We start from the raw sequence: 22,192 nt of genomic DNA, 5'->3' as shown, positions 1-22,192 counted from the left end.
TGCTCTAATCCCAGTTCATTGATCTACCTCATACCTGCCAGCTCATCCTCCAGAAAGTCCATACCAGGTCATGTGCTCGCATTGCAGTTACCACTGCATTTTTCATGCTATGCCTACGTATGCACACTGATTGCCACACTGCCCCAGAAGGCTTCATTGGCTCAGTCTGTGTTGGGAACAATCATGTACTGCCCAATAATATCCTTAAACTGACAATATTAGTATTTTTCCGCTGCAGGAGTTTGTCCTACCACCTGTTAGATTTAGCAATTTTTATTATTTACCGTGAAGTAAGGCATTTTTTCCCCACTTGCTGCAGCTAAAAGAGAAGGAACAGAACTTCTCTGTCTTAATGCTGGTATTTCCTAGCCGAGTTATGTCCTCTTTTATTCTCATATCTTGGGACAGGAATTAGTTTTCTTTTGTGCTTCTACTTTTGCCACAGATACACTTCCTTCTTCAGACTACTCATACCAAAAAAAAAAAAAAAATGGAAGGCTATGTTTTAGATGCTCTGGAGCATCAATTGATATACCTGAGAGGCACAAGGTGTAAAGGTATTATTATATCTGCCAGGGACAGCCAGAGATGGCCACATAATTTAGAAGAGTGTCAGGGGTGCTCTAAAATATGCAGGTGTTCATGACCCCCACTGATCTCTCCATTAGCCAAGGATCATTGCAGCTATTAGCCTCTGCTGCCGTATTCCCTCTCCAGGCTGAACTAGGATGAATTTCAATTACTGCTCCACTCCCTTCCTTTCCCCCTTTATGGCTTCTTTCAAGAAATATCCTCTATCACAGTTCCAACACGTTATAATATTCCAGTCAAATTTCATTAGGACAACTTTCATTTGCTTAACTTCTCCTCGTGTCAGGAGTGTTTGTGTTGCTACCTCTTGTACATTTTCTTTCTAATGATAGATGGTGTCACCGGATCCTAAGTACTCCCCAACTTCAACTTAATTGATCAGACTTGGCACGTTTCCTAGACTTAGGACCTGAATAGCCTCAGACTATGCACGCTTGGCTGTTCAGCAAGCTGTGTGAGATGGCAATCTTGCATTACTTCTGGAAACTCATTCCTCTGCTTCACTTCTGCATCGTGGCTGTCCCAATCGATAGCCGAGTAATTAAAATCCCTCATGATCAATGTTCTAGCTGTTTTACAGACTTCTCTTATCTGTAAAAAGATTTGCCAGCCTACTTTCTCTGCCTGCCCTGGGGGTCTGTAGCAACATCCAAGAATAACACGACTGCGTTCGTTGTCCTTCCTCAGCTTCTGCCCAAACAGCCTCTGCTCTGACAGGCAAAACATTTGCAGTGTTTCCTGCTTTGGACATGGATATATACTGCTGCCTCTGCTGTGACTGAAGAACACAGCCTGTCCCCTTTAATAAACTTTGTATCTCCCTACTCCATTTTCAGTCCCTTTTAGCTCACACATTCCAGGAATATCACACTTAGCCTTGGAAATGCATATTTCCAATTGGTGACCTTATTAATATGCTCGCAGCATTTGTATAGAAGATATTTTCTCCTCCCACCTTTGCTTTACATTCTCATTATCTCCTACGACGACAACCAGCGGATACATTACTGTGAGATCCATGCATTCCCTCCTTTAAATTCTTCTCCTCCCACACCACTAATCTAAAAAAATGGCTAGATCATTTCCTTATTAGTGGACAATCTGTTTGCTCCCATAGGGTTGGGAATAATACGGGCCATCTCTCCTTTGCCATTTTGCTTTTTCAGTGTTGTTGTTTATAAATACCAAACCTCCCTCACACACACACACACACACACACACCCCGACACTACATTTATCTGCAGTAAAACAAGCCACTTACATACTAGAAAACACCATTATGCTGATTTCTTCTTCCACTGGTTAGCTAAGTAGGTGTAAGGCTTTCTTTTACAATACCTGCACGCCTTCCCTCTATATCATTTGTACAATCACCATCAATTATGCCAGGCTCTTTTTAAAGCTATTTCATCTGCCATAGTCCACTGGCTAAAAATCCCCAGCCCCTTCTTCTGGAAGCATTTGACTCGTGTGTGTGCGCGAGGATTTGGTGTTTTAAACAGCAGTGACTATCTGCAACATCAACTCTGCTATCAACACTTCCCTGATCTAATTTTGCTGCAGATTTCCCCATGCTCATTTCATCATTTTGTGAGATCCTGTCTTCCAAATCATTAAAACTCTGGGAAACGCACTGGGCGCAGGCACAACCCCCCATCTCTTTATTACACTTTTTCCCTCCTTTACTACCACTTCTCAGTTACCCAGCCCCTGCCCTTTATATCCTCCTGTTTCTGCTGGAACAGGGCTGCTTCTCCTGCACGAGGCTGTGCTTCCAATGCACTCATCCTGCAACTCGCTCACAGCTGGTTCTCCTCCTCCTCTGTCACTCCTTCGGAGTATGAAACCAGCCATCTGTCATCAGTGAACCTCTCATATTCATTGATCTTCCCCAGCACATCAACCTGTCTTTCTAATTCTGCTCTCCAGTTTCTTAGCGCTCCAGCTAACTGGCAGTGCACAAACATATATGTATGTGTGTGCACACAAACACACACGGTGTTGTTTTTTTACAATCCCCACGTTCAAAATACACTTTCAGTTTCTGAAGCCAGGGCAAGCAAGCAGAGGATGACTGCAATCCAGCTGCAGATAAATTGCACGTATCATGAAGTAATGAAGAAACATGAATCCCCAAAATACCATGGGGCATCCCTGGCTGTTGAAGAGTTGCATTTACAAGGAGAGGTGCAAAGCAAGCCCTGCAGCTTCTGGAGAAGCTCCTACAATGAATTACAGAAATTCTTTTCCCTTCTAGCATGCAGTGCAAGGTGAGATGCAGAATCAGAGCTGTGCAGCCTCTTTTCCCTTCTGCTCCCTCTCCGACTGATATGGACCCACTCCTTTTTGACACCTTCCCCAGCTTTTTGTCCAGCTCCACCTGTGGTCCATTTCCTTACACTTGTCAGCTCTTGGCCTGTGTTTATACAGAGTCTAGCATAACAGGAATAGTGCTGGTAGCCACAATGGTGTGAGAAACAGCAATAACAATAATAATATCCAGTCACTGTGAGGCTGATGGTCCCACAATGTAATTAAAACCAGGAGGAGCTACTACTGTTTTCTGGTTTACAGGTTTGTTTCTTTGTTTGTTTGTTTGTTTTTGTCTGGAACTCTCCTAAGAGCTGACTTTTGGAACCAAACTATCCTTGTTCCACCAACTCAGCCCAAGACTGCTCAACAGGGAAATCAGCCTGGCTGAAAGTTGTGCACGAGCATTCTGGTTTCTTGGATCTGTTTCTCTTAAAGGGTGTGATACAGGGTTTCTTTGTACAGCTCTGCTAAAATCAGACACCAGGATGAGAGTCACTTCTGTTCTTGGACAGCATGAAGGCATTTACGTTTTTAAAACAAAAATCTATGAAAATGTGATCCATCTTCTTTCACCTGCCACTAAATCAAACTGCAGAGTCTATCTGGTGTTTTCCCTACAACAACGGATGACGTCAGATTAATAAAGCCTACAGAGGCAATGCAGCTCACAGCAAACCTCATGGGCCTGTTTGTAATCACTGCGAAGTTCTTCTGTGTCAGCCTGCCTGCTGCATATGAACATTATATCCCCATGAGAAAAATCCCCATGACATTTTCATGGAAGATATTTACTGCACATGAGCAGTGGATGATTGATAATTTAAAATTTAGGCATCTTATCCAATTTTATTTTTTACCATCAGAATGACAAAACTCATTAAAGCATATGATCATCTAATCTTTGTCAAATACTGTCATTATGGTAAGAGTCCTTTGCAGAGAGAGAAGTTGGGGTATTACAATATGACCTGGCCCTCATTTTACACACCTGTGCCTTGCCTTACATCTCCTTGACCCTTGGCCTTAACCAATAACACCTACAGAAATGGGGAGGATGATGCTTCTTTGACACAATCCATTTTATTCACACACACTGAAGCTCTCGTTTCCTGAAAGAAGTTGTGAGAAAAAGGACCTTGAACCCCTGTTCAAGAATTCAAGCCTGCCCCTCAGCAAGAGCTTTGACCAAAGGTCCTTCTGTCTCATGACTTCCTTCCAGGGCCACTTGCTCCTGCTACCTCACACTACACTCCCAGTCACCACCTGCTCAACACCCAGGCCCTCACACATGCAATAATAGAACTCTTTGTCCTGCCTGGATTCAAGCTGACTGGCTTCCCCTGAAGCCTAGTACCTTAGACAAAGACTTTCATCGTTTTCCTCTATCTTTCTTTATAACTAAACATTTTCTTCTGTATAACACCAGTGATATGTGGCTAGCAAGCCCATTTGCTTTAATAAGGTCAGCGACTGCCTGTAGATGAAAGACAACTTGATTGCAGCCATTAGCACATTCCAGCAAGACAAACACATATTTTAAGTGAATGTTTAGTAAAAGGTGCTGGATTAATATTTCTGTAAAGTGAGGTTCTCTCTTGACCTACAAAGTCACTCCTACACATGCATTTCGTGTATTCCACTCCTGCCACTTCATCGCATTTTGGCAGCCCTGGTGGCCAATGTAAGGCATCCTGACTGCAAGGCTGCCTGTCCCCATGCACGTACAACTCTCTCTGTGATGTGGCCACAATTGCATCTTGAAATGGGTCAGGGAACTGATCTGATTGAAAAATACCAAGAAAAAAATAAATTACTTTTCAAGAAAAAATACTTTTTCTGAGCTGGTTCATTAGACCCCCTTACAAACTATGAGCTATGGCTGTGGACTTTATACTGCATGAAGACTGCAGCCTTGGAGGAGGCTCCATGGAAGTTTTAACTAGTCAAAGTTTACCTCGTCATCCCATCCCAGCTGTTACCCATTATTTCCATGTGGGCTAGCTTGTGGTAGATTCCACTAGAGACTTTGACACATGAACTAAGAATCTAATTGAGATTTTCAACTTATTTCTTAGAGTGGTCTGATAGTTGAGTTTGGTTTAGACTTAATTCAAATAAATAGTTTTCTTCCTCTCCACTGATTTCTTATAATAAAAAAAGTTTACTTCTGAATTTCTGTTCTCACATTAAAAACCAAACAGCTTCTGACCTTTTTTTCACATTTCCTTCCTGAGAAAAGTTGAACTTAATTCCTTCAGAAAGTCTGAGGAGTCAGTTCCTGCACAGTCATACACTGCTTTCACTGTCACTCACAAAGATTGCTCCCCACCTGCAGAAGGTGACATTCAAACAGAGAGGAAACTTTTGTAACCCAGTACTCTGTAAAAATAAAATTAGAGCCATTTGAAGCCAGGGTAACACACAGTCCCCAGGTGTGTTGCTCACAGAAACATCACCCATGGCCACCACTAATCTTTCCACCTTGGATGCGTTGAAACTTCTTCAGTCAAAACAAACAAGGACCTCAAAGCAGTTACAATCAGTTAGAGAAAACTTGTCTCAGCTCTTGGTAGGGCTTATACTAGATTTGCTGCTTTGGATGAGCATTGAGTGATCAATTAATTTGCCTAATGTGGAAAGCTTATGCCACAGGTGATCCTGTAAGGTATTCCAGATGGGGGCCACTGCTGCTCCAAGAAGGGTCTCTCCTAGGTCCATTATCTCCTAGACCCCAAGGAAATATCTCAAACAACCAAGAGTGTCTCTAATGGTAGTGTAAGACTGATTAAGCAACTGAATTTCCTCCACCATTTTTAAACACTTGTAGAAGCATGATGCAGTTGTGGGGGAAGGAATGCTTTCACCTATGTCTCCAACCTTGGGCATCTACAGTGGCAATGGACACACTGGAAAGGCAACAGGGAGATGTGCTGTAAAAAGTTCTGCCAAGGGCCGCTTTGTAGCTCTGCAGCCAAGTAAAATTGAGCAATGAGTGATTTGGAAGTGATTCTTTCCATAGCACTGCAATTCACTCACCTCCACAAAGGCTAAGCATGCCAAAAATAGAGCCAGCAAAGTACCCCAAATACTTGTTTGGCTGAGCCCCAGGCACAGCAGAGTAAAACAGGGCTTTCTGCTAACCAGGGACTAGCCTGCTGTCCTGCCTACATGTTAGCACAGAGCGACCTCACTTCTTAGCACATCTCTCCTGGGATTGTCCTCATTCTCTGTCACATTAGAGCAAGGATCTCAGTGTCTTTGAGCATGGCACCAATGTCCTAAGGATACTGTAAGATGCTGTGGTCTCCCAGTCTACTGCTTATACCCTTAAGCAACAAGATGCAGTCCTATAGCTCCCGAAAAGTCGAGTTCATCAATACACACATGTATGTAGACTTAAATGACAAGCAGCATTACAGTTCCTCACCTTTGCCAGATATTCCCATACATTAATGATTCCCTGCATGTTACAGAAAAGCTTACCTTTCACCATGCTGAGTTGTTTCTCTGCTTAACTGTCCCTTCAAAGTCAGAGACACAACTGAGCTTCATGCAACACAAGGAAATAACCTCACTGCAATGACATTCACCCTATAGCACACCTATAACTTATAAACACTGCTGGGACTGTCTGTGTAGGGAAAAGACATAAATATGTGGGCTGTGGGTGGTGGAAGGCAGGTAGCTGAAGCTGGGAGGAGCCGATGGGTGGAATAGGCAGCTGAACAATTTAATTGCTTTTTCAGTTTTGCTGTGGTGGGGTATGCAGTGTAGCAACCTTAGCTCAGCAACTGACTCTTTTCTGTGCAGTGACATATATAATTAACATAGGTAGTTGCACACTTAGTTCTACATTATTTAAATGCTCTGTTATAGAATATTGTGTCATACTTCATTTCCACGCATAAAGAATAAACCACATAACTCATGTGGGTGCCAGAGATCTCAAACGACTAGTCTCTGTAAACCCTGGAGGGAATGCTAAATTGAGCTGAAAACTTCCTTTCCAGCATTATGCATCCACTTTCCCTGTTAACCTGTTTTTCCCCCAGTCAGAGGTTTTTGGTTTTGCTCCAGGTGATACCTTCTCAGGAAGGAGGAAGTACATGAAGGGATTCCTGTACTGATTTTAAAGGCTGTCCAGAAAGAGAGTCTGGGAGGACACAGACTGGATAACAATGAGTCGAAAAAAAAAAAGGCAAGGGCGAAAATCACCCCAGTACTGAAGACTGAGTGGCTGCATGATTTGATCCACTCCAATATCTAGAGATGCAAGGGGATGTAAGCACATAAGCAGAGGAGTAATTTCGGTGTATGAAAGACAGGACCTTATATCCCCCATCAATTTGCAGGGAACTAAACCCTACATGCTTTGGATTCCAAAAATTTGTGCTAACCAGTGCCCCATAAAGCAGTCTAGGACATGGGAACACTCTATTAAAGCTGTTTCACTTCAAATGGAAGACTTTGGTATTCACTTGGCCAGGGGAAAAAAAAAGGAGCATGACTGAAATTCCCTGGGCACAGCAGACTCCTAGCCAGTGTTTTGGAGTAGTTAAAACAGAGATGGTACCTAGAGAATATATTTCTGTATTTAAATTCAGTGCAATACATTTGGACAGGATCTGAGGTGTCCACTCAGAATTGTAATGAATACTTAGGTAGGACAGATTAAGTCAGTGACTAGTACCTCATTCTTATAGCCCAACACATTGCTTAAAAGAATTCTGAGAACTTGAGGTGTTAAAACATCACTTCTAAAAGTGACAGTCTGAAGATCCTGGATAGAGAAAATCATGGTTGCGACTACAACCATCAGTCACCTGCTTTTTGAGACAGCCAGCATTGCTGGTTGTACTTTCAAGGCAAGCATTACAGCGGTGGAAAGGCTCATTGGTTAATAATGTGAAATCAGGCCTGGAGGCACTGTGTTACCCCAGGGAATGACACATGGTAGCAATACAAATTCAAGTAATCCAGCAGAAAAATACTGTCAAAGCCCCTTGATAAAGAAATGTTTGTGAGAATTGGGTATTGGCTAAACAGCTCATCAAATCCTTCACAGTCCTATTATTGCTTCCCATTTCTCGTCTCAGTTCAGTCTCAGGCAAGAACAAAAGATTGCAAAGCACTTTTCCAGGACCAAGAACACTGATGTACTTTTCAGTTCTAGTAGCTCATTTCTGTTTTGCTTTGGATCAGACATGAAGTGGTTGTTTCTATGGGAGTGAAAGAAGAGCAACAGAGGATGAAATGAAAGTGTGCTAAAACTGCAGCTGCCTTAGACTCCAGTGAAAACACTGTACTAGGAACAGAAATAAAGTCACAACAGAAGGTACAAGAAAACAGCCAAAAAGTCTCCAGTGTTGGCTTGGATGCCAGAGATTGCACAGAGCGCTTCCCACAGAAAGCTGTACGTGCCGATCTCCGTAGCATTCTGACTTAGAGCTAACATGGGTCATCAGCAGACACTGCGTTTTTGGACAAATCACGGGAGATTTCCAAGCTATGTGTAGGAGGAATAGGACTGAGCAAGGCCTACGTGTTAATCATCAGCCTGACAAAAGGCATCTATTTGATCTTTAATACTTGGTCACGGGCTCTATGTGACACAGTGGACGTTAGAGAGAGATGATGAGTGTGAATCTTATTTCATTATCCATGTGCTCATGTGTAAGGAGAGGCAGTTCGTACAGCCATCTGGTCTCACTGTGCAGTCATGCAACAGTTTTTCAGATCTTTGTCTTCTGATTGGCCTTCTTTCACTCTAATTTTCTGTCTTGTTTGAACTAAGAAGGACGAATGACTAGAAAGCAATGCTCGCTTTTGTCTGTCAGCTCACAGTATCACAGGAACGTATTTATATTGGTACCAGTTACAGATCTCTTTGCAAGTACAAAATGGGATGGAGCAGCCGTAGAGCAGCCCTGGAGGGGCTGAAGAGAACTCTTTTTGCTTGTTATTGCTTCCCACCTGCACTCTATCCTTGTATATATACTTAAAGAGGAGTCAAAAACAGTAAAATCAGGGTGTACACAGTCAAAAACAGTAAAATCAGGGTGTACACAAGGTCTTCAAAGCTACAGGTATGAACTCCCAGCAGTACTTATACCCATATTTTGACTATGTTAATCCTCCCGTCTGTCTTCCACCTTCTCCTAATAAGTGCATAATGTCTCCTATCACACCTCTTGCCTTTGTTTTGCTGCTAAAACCCACTCAGGTCCCCAGTTCACGCACACAAAGGTGCTGCTACAAACAGTAGGCCTGATCCTGCACACGTATAATAAACATCTGTGCGCTTGGGGTCATTCTCTGCCAGATGTTAGCACTAATTAGTGCTTTCACAGCTTTCAGGTTTTTACCGGCTGCTGCTCTCGCTCTATTAAAGTCAGTTAAAACAAAGCTGGTTAGCACTCTGATGTCCCCCCAGCCTGACAGGGAAAGCCTTCGAGGGCAAGTGTTTCTCACTCTGTATTTCAAAATCCTGCAGGTTCTCAGACTTCCAACCAATCTTAACTTCATCCTGAATCAAAAGAAAAGGGAACCAAGAAACCTTAGCTGAACACATCGATTTATCAAAAAAAAAAAAAAAAAAAAAAAAAAGACTAAACATGGACCCTCCAGGATAGCCAGGAACAGCCTATACTTTTCCCACTGTATTTACTTTCTGTGTTGGACTGAGCACTCACTAATGACTGGTATGCCAATCGCTTTAAGGAGAGGAAAGGCTCAGGGATGAAAAGAGACAACCAGGGAATTCTAATTCAGACATTTATCAAGCTCTTAGACTCAGATGCTCCTGAAATTCATTTGTAAAACCATGTGAACTTTCTCACTGAAGGAATATCAGCAGTGATACCATTGTGGGGGAAAGAAAAGATCTCAAGCTTTGAAAATATGACCGTAAGTGCTTTGCTGAATAGTGTTCAAGTGGGTTTGAAACTAGGTAAAATGAGTTTGTCTGTCCCTACTTAAAACTGCAGATTAGATAAGTATGAAAATATTTTCGCTGCTAAGCTATCAGCGCTTGGCTTCTCTTTTAATTATAGTCAAATAATGTAACAAAGGGCAATTTCCATAACATTCATTCTAACCATTTTTACACTTTACATTACAAAATTATGCTGAGCATTTATCAGGACATGTACAACATCTACTGCCTTGCACTTTACCTTGATGCTTATTCCTCTGAAAGAGCAGCAAAAGAGAGAGACCTTCTAGTGGCCTAAAGTCTTGTCTTCAGAGGGCTGCTCAGAAAATCACCTACATGGCTTACATACATGATTTGGGTATCACGCTCCTAGTGTATGGCTGCATAGGCCTTTGTTGATAAACCGTCTCACAATCTGGAATCACTTGATTTCTGAGCCTGCGTCGACCCTATTGTCTCGATTTCCACTTTTCAGTCTGGCACAGTTTCAGTTGCACACTTCCTATTATTCATGGTGAGTAGATAGCTGATCCTCGGAATCAGACTACTTTTCTTAGACAGGAGACTACTATGAAAAACGATAAAGAACAACAGTTTCCTATTAAAATTTCCACAGCATCTCAAGATGGCAACAAATCCCCACTGAACCTGGGTATTTTACACAGGCATAGCAGAATTCCTAGGTCTACTGAAATATCTTGCCAGAGATCATCTTTAAATGTGAGTTCAACATCTTGTTCAGTGATGTTAGTGCATGAGGCTGAACAAAAGTTGGCTCATGTTTCACAGCCTGAGTTTTATTCCAGGCATTAGAGAACTTAACAGGGAATGCTTAGTGAGCACTCTGGTGGCATCATTTTTAGGGGACAACATTTGAAACCAAAGAAATTATAGCCTTGAAACAAATATGGAGAGTGAGGGGTCTTTTACATTATTATTTAGTGAAATGTAACAGAAAACCAAAGCATAAAATATTTATAAACTCTGCTTTGAAGACCCCTATAAAACTGCTACTGAGTTTCTTTAAAATGAATATGCAGCCCATGATTTCAAAGCATACTCTATAAGGTACTCAAGGTCTTTTAAAACAATCTATTTTCACTCTAGATATGAAAGGGAAAAATGAGCATAAGAAGTCTCACTGAAAGCTTAAGTCTTTGCATTTCAGGTTATGGGTTTGTTTTTCCTTTTTTTATTGATCATTTATGTACTAATTCTAAAATGTCTTGCATAATGTCATACTGTTGAAAAATATTTTAAAATGTATATTTTTAAAGCTCACATTGCAAATTCGGGAGAGTTCTGTAGTTTCAAAATGTGTATTTTTAAAACTCACATTATAAATTCAGGAGAGTTCCTGTAGTTTAACAAAAATGAGGAAGCACTTAAAATATTGCTCAATATTAGAAATAACGCTGTCTAGCAGATATATTCTCAAGAAACTGATAATGTAAAATGTTATTTTTCTTGAAGTTAAAGCTGAACCCAATGCAGTTGTCCCCTTCATTGCAGTAGGAACAGTGTCTCTCAGTCAGCCTGAGCCACAGGCAACAGACTTGCTCAAAACAGAGTGTTTTATGGCATTTCTGTTGAAAGGAATGAAAGAAACATTTAAAACGGAGACGTAATTTCCCATTACCACTTTTTCAAAGGAAAAGCAATCACTTGCAAGAAAAATCATTTTTCCACAGAAGATAGGGATTTTCTTTCCAAACGGACTCTGAATTCCTAAAATGTCATGCCCTGTCTGAAGCTCCGAGCTCCCCTGATGCCAGTACAATGTCAGAGCAGCTGCAGTTCTTTGTTTAATGCAAACAAAATCCTCAGCAAACCGGGACTGTTCACTCCCCCCTTTTCGGATCTTTCTTAGGAGCTTTAAGATATTTTTCTACCGCTGATTTTGTTCATTTCCATCTGGGAGGCATCGATTTATTTTTCCTTTTTTTCTGAAAGGAACTGGAGTGAACATGGCTGTTTATTTTTCTACTTAGATGGTGCCTTACCATGCCAAGACAACTCTGAGCACCAGCCTCATCAATTAATATCAGCACCACTCTGAGAATGGTGTTTGCTAAGAAACTGTTGCTACAGAACAAGCAAAATGAGGACAAAACATTGGGCCAAATGCGAGAAGAGGCAGAGGGGAGCCAGGATCTGTGGATCCTGGCCCAGGGAGCACAGACGGGGGAGTGCTGTCTCCCTGGCATCCTCCTGTCCTCTGCAGAAAGCCTCCCTGGGCTCCGGGCTCCATACCTGGCCAGGAGTTGCTGCGCGGGGATGCCGTTCACACAGCATATGGAGCAAGCCAGCAGAGCTGACTGCTGATTCAGCTTGGGCTGCAAGACCGCATTTCAAAAGGGAGCTGTGGTGCGGCGGGGTGCCCCTCCATCCGACCAGGTGTGAGCAGCAGCAAACTGGGAAACAGCCCCTGAGAAATGACTGCTTGCACCAGCTGTCCTCAGATTTTATAAAAGCGAGGGGAAATGGCAAGCTCACCTTCGCAGGTTACACAGCGGGTACTCTGCAAGTCTTCATTGCCGCTGAACTGAGAGCACGTGGACTGAAAGCGAGCACTTCCCATGACATTTGCCACTGTGGTTTGGCTGCATCTGGATGGAAGAGAAGAGGTTGCTGTATAACCATCTTTTCTCTGTATTAGCACACAGATATACATGTATGCGTGACTCCATCTGTGCTTCCTCTGAGGAAATTCCTCATGTATTTTTTCTCCTTTCCATGTGGCCCCATATTCTTGCAGCAGTCCCACCAGAAGTGCTACACTACTGACCTCTGGCAATTTCTTTTCTTGATCTTTACAAGTTGCAACCCAAGGTATCTTTTTCACGCCATCTGCAGCAGTGAATAGCAAAGAGAAAACTATATGCTCTGACCAGTGAGGCATAAATGCCTTTTTGGGCCATGATTGTGCGTGTCAGTGTGATGCCAATCAACTGCTTCTGGAGGAGTTTACAGACTAAGTAGCAAGGAAAAGGGGAGAAACAAAAATAAAATGGTAGTGGGAAGAGGTGAAAGAGAAGACAGAAAGCAAGATAAAATGATTTGCTTAAGATTCCACGGAAAGGTACTGAAAGACCATGAGATAGGACTAATTTCTTACCCCCAATTCAGAGCTCTGTGTATCAGCACACAGGCTTGGCTGCTTTGCTGCTACAACACACTATCATTGCACAGTTCAAAGTTGACATTAATATTTTCTCTGCTACTTTACATGATCCCATAAAAAAGGATCTCTCTGCCTGAATGTAAAAACTATTATCAGGCATGCAGTTGACCAAACTCTGCCCAGATGTTGCAGTGTGGTTGCAAACTATATGTCAGCTGTTCTTTTTGCTGCTCACCATGCAGCCAGCCTGTTCATCTGGCCATATGGAAGATCCATGGGAAAAAAAGAAAAGCTATTTGTGCATTGGTATTGAAAGTCGGAATAATAAAGCCTTTAAGATTTAATGGGTACTCAAGCTGGCTTACAAATAACCTGCTTTGTCTGCATTATTTTGTCTGCGTCTTTCCTTATGAAAAACAAAGAATAGAAAAGAAAGATCAAAGATTGCAAACGCAGCTTTGTTTTGAAAGCCAAAATCCCTCACCCCCTTCAAAGAACCAGGAAGGCTTCTGTGTACAGGCTTCAGACTCGCACTGCACCTTGGCCTCTACCCGTGCACCCCATCACTTCTCACCGGCCCCTGCTAGATGCAGGCAGTGACACCAGCGTGCTCGGACTCATGCACCCCGCTGTGCCCATGGGACAGGACCCTGAAGCAAAGGCGAGTGCCCGTGGCTCCCTGCTTCCCCTCCTTCCTCACAGACACAGAGCCCACCAAAGCCTGGGGCCGAGTCCTCCTCCTGCCCGAGGTCACCCCCCAGCCCAGCTGCAATGCCCTCTGCGCTACCAAAATAGAAGCGGTTCCCAGGGGGAGCGCACAAATTATGAGAAATGGATATTTCCTGTTAGGCAGGACGAGGCAGAAGTTTGTAATGTGACTCCCAGGCATCACTGAAGCCAAGGGGAGAGCCGAGGTGGCAACTTGAGCTTTTTTCTCACTGCACTGCTCCGACGCAGCCCAAGAGGGCTTGCACCTCGTGTACCGGGGCTGATGTCCCGCGGGTGACAGTGCCACCAGGGCCAACAGGACCTGGAGCTGCAGTTATCCCACTGCCGGGCTGGTGTCAGGGGGAAGCCACCAGGGGCTTGGACAGGCCAAATTTAAGCAATCAGGCTGGGTACCTACAGACTATAGATGCTCAGAAGCAATTCAGAGTGCCTAACTTGGGCTGTCTGAATGCTACAGCTTGGAAGCCTCTTTTTATCCCTGTTGACAGTTTGGGCAGTCAAAGCTCATGGTTTAGGCACTAAATTCACAGCCTAAAGCTAAAGAGTGTAAAAACCATTTCCTTCTTTATGGCGAATGCCTCACCATGTCTAAAGCCTGTGCTCCAAACACCAGGGACCTGCAGGTACCTCTCTCTCCTAGCTAGAGGCATCCCTGGCTGGGGAGGGGGGTCCTGCGAGAAGAAGCACCTGTCTGCGTGCAGCTTGCTTTCTGCTCCGCGTGTGAGACGGCGAGCCTGGGCACGGCTGCGCGGGCGCAACTTCAGACATTTGATAATTTGGCCCTGGCTGCTCTGTCAGCTGCTGTCACTTTCTGTTTAGCGCGGCGTTCATAAGGCAGCAGTTAATGGGGCGGGAGCATGGGGAGGAATTCTGGCAAAGACGAGTCACCAGGATATTTATTTGGCCGTCCTTATGTAAAAGAGTGCAAAAATGGAGCAGTAAAATATTGTAAAACTTAAGCTGATACTTCCACTAATTCGAAGTGGCAGTTTTTAAATAGGGTTGCTTCTGTTTGTCACTTTCAATCATAGGATGCCGATAGTGGTACTTAGAAGGACTTAATAGTCTTAAGAAAACAAATAGCCCCCCTTCCCCCAAACCAGAACAAACAGAGCCATATTGTCATGCCTTGAGATACATCAAGTGTGCCGCGTGGGGCTGTCCGCGTGCTTCCTCCCTGGCCGACGCAAGCGAAAGTGACAACTTGTCACCTCTCTCGTCCTGTTCACTTTGCATCCTGCTCGGTGCCTTGCACTCTCTTGCCTTTTGCTGTCTACTCTCCCTGCCGCTTCCACTCCCAGGCTTCAAAAGAAAAGGACGCTCCTGTGTTGGCATCTTTTAACTGCATTTTATTTCTGCACGCCTGTTTCCTGAATTAAAAGTAACTCCTATTCCCCCCTTAATTGTTTCAGTTGTACCTCACCTGATGCAAGGCTCAGGCACATCTGGTTCAAGGAGTCTTTTGCAGACAGGGAAAAGCAGAGCAGGAACAAGCAGCAGACCTGCTGAGAAGTGGGAGGTTCCTGTACCACCTTCTCTCTCCCAGCAGCAGGATGAGTTTGTGCCATTTACAGTCATTATTTGCAATATCGAGCTCTGCAAAGCCACCCCAGTTGAGAGCCAGGGCCTTGGCTTTGTGCACAGTTCACACTAAAGGGGTCAGTGACATGCTGCCTGCTCAGGTTTGTGTTACCTAGAGACCACTGAGTAACACTAGCCTCAATACCAGAAACACAGTTCATTTTCCAGGGAACCACTTCTTGATCTTCACTACATACCCTGCTGCCCTACCTCTGGCTGTTCCAAGTTGTGAGTCCAGTGCCTTCCCCCAGTAGCAAGTGGGAATGATAAATGAAAGAACAAATAAAGTTTGTTTTCTTTATGCTGGACAGATTTCAGTGATGGAAGTGAGCCTTCACCTGCCAAGAAAGATGTGCATAGGTAATACCTGGGTGCATCGTCCTGAAAGTCCTTTGTCAGTCCCTCTGTGACTTGTTCAGAGTCACCGTGTGAATGATCTTGCCCAGGAAAGGCAGCAAACACCAGCAGGGCCACCAGCAGGCAGGAGGGGTGGCAGTCACCACAGCACAGGGCAGAGGGGACAGGGAGGGTCCCCTTTGCACCACCAAGGGGCTGTCCCAGTGCAGGGACCACACTGGTGGGGCTGGGGAGGGACCACGCAGCCAGGCAATAAAGAGAGAGGACATGTGGGTCACTGCAAATCTCCCTTGCATCAAACCTTTATGCCTAACAATTAAAGAAAAAAGAAAAAGAAGAGGAAAAAAAAAAAAAAAAAAGCATTTTAAACAAAAATTTCATTTAAAGCAGAGGAGAGACAGGCAGATTTCTATCCCAAAGTGAAACTAGGTCTAACAGCTAAGGAGAGCGTGTGCGTGCACGTGTGCAAATCCAGGAGGGGGAGTCAGATAAGAAAGAACGATTAACTTGGTGCGTGCAAGTAGTTAAGCTGTCGTCTTAAGCTCGCTCTGTCAGAATTATTGCTGTTTATTCATAAGACCACTGAGTAACAGATGTTCACCTGGCCAAGCAAACCTCCTGAAAGGAAGACATCCATATGTGGCGGCAATCAGAGCGAGCTCTGCTTCTTAGAAAAAAAAAAAATGTTTTGTTTCCTGGTATTGGTTGAAGCTTAATAAAAGAGTGGGAGGGAGAAAATAAAAGGTAAGTGGAGGAGATGGAGTGGGAAAACAAAGGGAAAGAGTGCAAAGACACAAATAGGGGCAAAGGTGAATTTACAAAAGCTAGAAGGAGCTCAGGGACATTTCTTGAACATCAGTAAAAGCATTTGTAAGAACAACAGCTACACAAGAGATAGGATAATTAAAAGAGCACGAGCAGGAAAGAGAGAAGAATTTCTTTTCATAGTTTCTTTCTTCATGTTGTTTCAAGTTAGCAGACAACATGTGCAAGCAGTGTCCGTTCTTCTCTACTTCCGAACGCGTTTTCTTTGCTTAGCCTTTTGTTTTATTTATCTAATGGATTTAGAGCCCTGGCATCCTTTTGTGTTGAAGTTTCCTGAATCAGCCTGTCTGCTACAGCCGGGGCCAGGCACATCCTCCAAATGCAGGCCAGAGCATGGAACAAAGAAAACACCGGAGACAAGAAAGGCTCGTGGGTACCTTAGAGGTAACAGGACATTCACCCTGTTTAATATCTGCGGGCCTGCTCAGGCTGGTCTGGGCATGAGCAATCTTTTTAAATGCGAAAAGCCCATTATATCATGGCATTGCGTAATCATCTCTGGAATAAAAAAAAAAAAAACGCTTCTTCAATTACTACTTGCAGGAACCCTATTAAAACGCAATAAGCGAGAGCCTAGATTCCTTTCGAGTGTTTTTTCACCCAGCTAGGTCCCCGTGCGTTCAGAGCAATGGGTGGCAGAACTACAGCACAAACCATGTCGAGCTGTTTGTGCCCCGCAGTCGGTCGGATATTCCTCCTGCTGGAGAGATCACTAATTATTAAGCCAGCATTTGCCTGAGTAAGGCCTCAAGATTTGGTCCAAAGACAGCAAATGTTCTTTCTTGATTATTTTTGCAAATTAAATGAGAAGAAATTAGAAAGAGAGCATATGAAGCTTATTTGTAAGACAGATGTTAAACAGCCTAGCAGCTTCCCAGTATCCCTCTAATACTTATCCCCAATACCAAAAGATAGTCCCTTAGTCTTCATAATGAGACAGGAATACTTAGGACTCTATTGATAGTATCCTGAACAGTCTCACAGGTCAAGGAGCACTAAATTATTTGTGCTCCTAACAATATTTCACATCTACTTCAGCTCATTTTGAAGTGGACAGCATTTTTCAAGTAATTAATTTGTTCACTGAGAAATGCAGTTTTGAGTCAACCGAAAGTATTCATTATTGCAAAGCATCTGAAAAGGAGAGAAAAAAAAGAAAAGAAAAAAAAGAGAAAAAAAAAAAAGAAAAAGAAAAAAGAAAATTTTGGAAAAGATTTTTTTTTTCACTTATTTCATTATAGTGTTTTGTAACTAAAGGGAAATGCTCTTTATCATTTAAAAAGTGATTTTGTTATAAACTCAAAAAAAAAAAAAATCCAATTTTGAAGTTTAAAGCAGCTTGCAACAAAATTTTCAAGAAGAACATCTCCTCTACCAGCTGCCCTATGTGTTGGGGGGGCTTAGGGCAATAACCTTTCAAAGCTTTTTTTTTTTTTCTCCAGCTCTCCACAGCCTCGGGGCAGGACTGTGACATCCATACGGGGAGCTCAGGCTACTCTGCCCCGGCAGGGATGGGACAGGTGTTTGCCCAGCCCTTTCCCCACCTCCAGACCTACTTCACTGCTCAGAGCAGCCCCTGCAGTGCATGAGCCACAGCCATCGTTAGCACACACGTTAATGAGCGTATATTGCCCAGCCAGCAGCAACAGTCGTAACAGATTTCAAGATATGGCATACCAGAATCGTAAAGCAGCTATTTGTTAGCCCTGGAGCAAAGTCAAAATATTACTCAGCAATGTTAGGAATAGCAACTGGTATCTGAACAATATTAGGACACAAAAATAGATGTATTAGTTTTTGCTTAATAAATTGCATCTAGCCTTCTGAAAAGGAGCAATGTAAATAGCAAAGAGGCATTCCATTTATTTTTTTCTCACTGTGTGCCTTCCATAGGAGCTTTTCTTCTGTTTGTAGACCCAAAGATGATTTTCCTATCAGCCAACTCTGCCCTTTCATCCTAGGACCCGAAGATCTCTCTGCCATTAAAAGCCTCAGCAGTTGTAGGGCTTCTGCTACTGGGACCTTCCTGGGAGCTGTGCTGACTCGGAGGCCCAGGAGAGCCCCGTTTGCTCTCCCACAGCTGTGCTGGGTGCTGAAAGCATCAGCAGGGATCCAGCCACACGAGACCTAACTGGTCATCCTACAATTTTGCACATACACTAATTGTCTTATAATGAGCAAAAGGGCACTATTTTTATTATCTGCTTTGTTATATTTTAAGCAAAAACATTTTTTAATAGGAAACAGAAAGAACATATCCATGGCATTCAGCTGCTGAAAAGGAGCATAGCTCTGCTAACCTCACCAACATCCCACCAGTTTACACAAGCTCAGAAACCAGCTCAGAAACCAAGGGAACAGGCGCCACAGAGGAACACGGGAGACCTTTTTTAGGCTCCAGCTTCCGAACACTGTATGCACAATCTTAATTGAAGTGAGTCATTCTTCCGACACGCACAGGGCTCCGCCAAGCTCCAAGCCCCATAATGAATTTGTCCAGGCTCAGAACATTTGACACTGAATCTGTCACAGATCAGATTACTACGCTGTCCTACTTCTGAATACACAGGGACATTATCTAAGCATTCTTACGTGCCCATCTTGAAGACGATAGCCAGAGCTGTCAGCACGCAGAGGTGATGGATGACGTTTCGCTAAGAGGATGGCACTCCCCGAAGAAGAATTCCTGAGCCCCAGAGATAGGGACAACACAGATACATGTTCCTTGCAAGTGCCAGCAAAACCAGAAGCTTCAGTTTATTTCTTTTTCCGAATATTAGTTCAAATATCTTGATTTTTTTTTTTTTTAATTCTGGACGGTAACCATGCAAAAATGATGTATTCCGTCTGTAGCATTATAATGGATAAATATTGAAATAATGAATGCTTTCTGTCATATAACTACAACTGTATTCTCTAAAGGCTAGACAGAAGCACATTTTAAACCAATTTAAAAAGTGAAGAAATCCAAAGAAAATAACCATGAAATTTTTATAGTGAAGATACACAAACATTGAGGAACTTTTGCATATCTCTGTGTTAGTATCCTTACCACAACCACTCAAACTGCTGTCTTGCATTTGCCAGTGGCCCAGCTGATGCTCTGGTTTTCTCCAGCATGGAGAACTTGGTCTTATCGCTTCCTGTCTATTTTGAGACCTCCCTGACCTTTCTCCTTCCAGCAGCGATATTTCTCAAATCATTCTTCTTAACATCAGGTAAAATAAATCATCTGGATGAAGAAAAAGGCTATGACCACAATTTCTCCATGCTACATTTTTAAAAGCTTGGGAACAATCTTTGTAACATCCTGGGTATTTCTTCCTTACTGATTAGCACATCAGTGCTCATCATTTTCTCTGCCCCCATGCCCCATTTCCTCTTTCTTATGCTACCTAACCCCTCTTTTCCACCATCCCCACTTAGCTTTGAAACCAGACCACATCTGCAAATTTCTTCATCAAATCCTATCAAGTAAGCAAAATGCAACCTAGCACAGATTATTGTTCCATTTCACACTCTACTCTGAATCATGTCCATTTGCAAACATATTTTTTTTATACCCACACCACCTCTTTATCCACTGATGTACTTCATATCCAAGCCTGCCTACGGACCTAAGAAGCCACTTTTTGCATGGTGCTAGATCAAAAAGGTTTCTTGAGGATCAGATCAGTTGTAGCCAGCCTTCCTTCAGTCAGTGTCTTGTGACTCCCCCTAAAAATTCCAGATTATCGCTTCCATGCACTTCAGTTCTGCAGTATCCAAAGTAATAGCAAAAGTCTCGGTCTTTTCATTCCCACTCAGACTCTGATTTATGATTTTATTGTCTTCCAGCTACTAAAATCAATCATACCCATAGACATGCAATTTTCTGAATCCTTCCTAGATACAGTTTTGAACTACCAGCTGAATCTCCTGTGATGCTGGTACTGAGGAATATGCCAAAGCATCTTTCCCTTATTGTACAACTGTGTTTCTGAAGCAAAACTTTCATGTTATCTTGCTGACTGCCATGCTTGTGACTATAACCTTGAACATATTAATGGACCATAAACCAGTATTTGTCTGACATTGTAGATAGCTTGAAACTATAGCTTTGAAAAGTGTGGACAGCCCCCGTCCCCTTCAATAGTGTGTTAGTGCTGAAACAAAAATTGACAATTTAAATTCCAACATTATTAATGATTCCACTGATGATCATTTCAGCAGAAGCATACAGCCAATGCATTTACTCCACAGTCCCAAACTGCCTCCCATGCCTTCCCAGGTGCCAAAAGCTCCAACTGTCCCCTACCCAATTGCCAAAGTCTTCAGCTTCCCCATGGCAACTCCTACAATGCAGTTCTGCATTCTCACTACAACATTGAACTGAGTAGGGAGCGAACGTCAGGAAAATAGCATCAATTAAATTGATTTCAATATCAAAATAAATAATACCAATTGTTTTATTCATTTAGGTACTTAATTGAGTAAACTTTTATATAAATTTAATTTAAACAAATCTGCTATTGAACTGCAGGCTGCTTCACCAGAAGGCTGCAGGACTAAGGACCCTGCCAAACAATTGAAGTCCAGTTTGTTAGAGTCCATACTTCTCAGAACAGAACTACTGCTTTAAGAAGTTAAATTCCATCATAATACGTTGATCCTTTTTTTTTTTTTTTTTTCCTGGTCTATGAACACTTTTGATGTAGTCCACAGCAAGCTGACAAACAGTATGGCACCAAAACCATCCCATGTATTCCACAGAGTCATCCCGAATCACACCACCTAGAAATCAGTAGTACGTCTTTAGCCATGTACTCTCATACAAACAGAGCCTTAAGTTTGTTATCCTACCTTTCTTGACTTTTCCTACAGAAACCAGACTGAGTCCCATCTGAACAAGTCATTTTGCAAGTCTTCAGATATTCTAATTTCTTAATAACCTGTTCTGGCATGATCCTGATTTCCTTCAGTGTTTCTTTCTCCTCCCCAGGGAAATTTATGCTTGCTTCTGACACCTGTGCCTGCCACCACTATCTTCTTTTCAGAGCACGAGAGCAAGAAATGCATTGAATATTTTAAGCAATATCTACCTTTCCTTTCAATAATTTTTCTCTGCCATGTCTTAAAGGCCCTTCTGTCTTCCACAGACCTCTTTTTCCTTGTGTACTTGAAAAAAGTCATTATTTTTTCTCAGCCTCCTGCACAATCTTTTTTTCATTCTCGACCTTTGCTTTTCTTATCATTTTAATACTTTCTGAACTTCACTTTGTAATCTTTCTGGTCTTCCCCTGTACTTGATGTTTAATACCTCACATATGCCTCTTTCTTACCCTTGATTACTTTGAGGGGGGGCTTGTTCATCACAGTGTGAATGTATTTCTTTCAAGCCTGCATATCAGATGGCCCTTGGGCATATATTAATTTCATTTCTGCACATTTTCAGTTTCTCATCAATGGTCTTGTCCTCTCCATTACTTTTCAGTCAGCCCCTCCCACAGACTCCCAAAACCCACTCTGAAAGTTTGGAAAACTTGCACAAAACCAGCAGTGTGCTTTTCAAAGGGAACTTGTTGCAAGCCCAAAAGGAAAACATGATGATGATCCACACTGCTGTGACCAAGCTATCCTGGATGTGCTGAGCTCTCAGCCAATTTCATGCCTTTTCCAGGCTCTGATCAACAGAGATCAAACTGGAAGCAGAAACACCTCGTGGGCTGAGGGCCCTTCTGCCACAGGAGGGCCGTGAG

The 22,192-nt window shown here is 42.9% G+C and overlaps 1 protein-coding gene across 7 annotated transcripts in view; it reads right to left on the bottom strand.

Annotated features, from left to right (window-relative positions):
- The window catches only part of LOC311434892 (uncharacterized protein), a 167,666-nt gene that overhangs the window by 23,190 nt on the left and 122,284 nt on the right, over window positions 1–22,192 (bottom strand). For all 7 annotated transcript variants that reach the window (XM_084515378.1, XM_084515379.1, XM_084515374.1 and 4 more), the window contains one exon: window positions 12,335–12,447. In XM_084515378.1, the coding sequence (XP_084371504.1) occupies window positions 12,335–12,419 (85 nt within the window). In that variant the 5' untranslated portion in view covers window positions 12,420–12,447. The remainder of the gene's footprint in view (window positions 1–12,334; window positions 12,448–22,192) is intronic.

Source organism: Aythya ferina (genome assembly GCF_964211825.1).
Source record: "Aythya ferina genome assembly, chromosome: 3".
Taxonomy (NCBI): Eukaryota; Metazoa; Chordata; class Aves; order Anseriformes; family Anatidae; genus Aythya; species Aythya ferina.
This window is presented reverse-complemented; position numbering and strand designations above follow the sequence as displayed.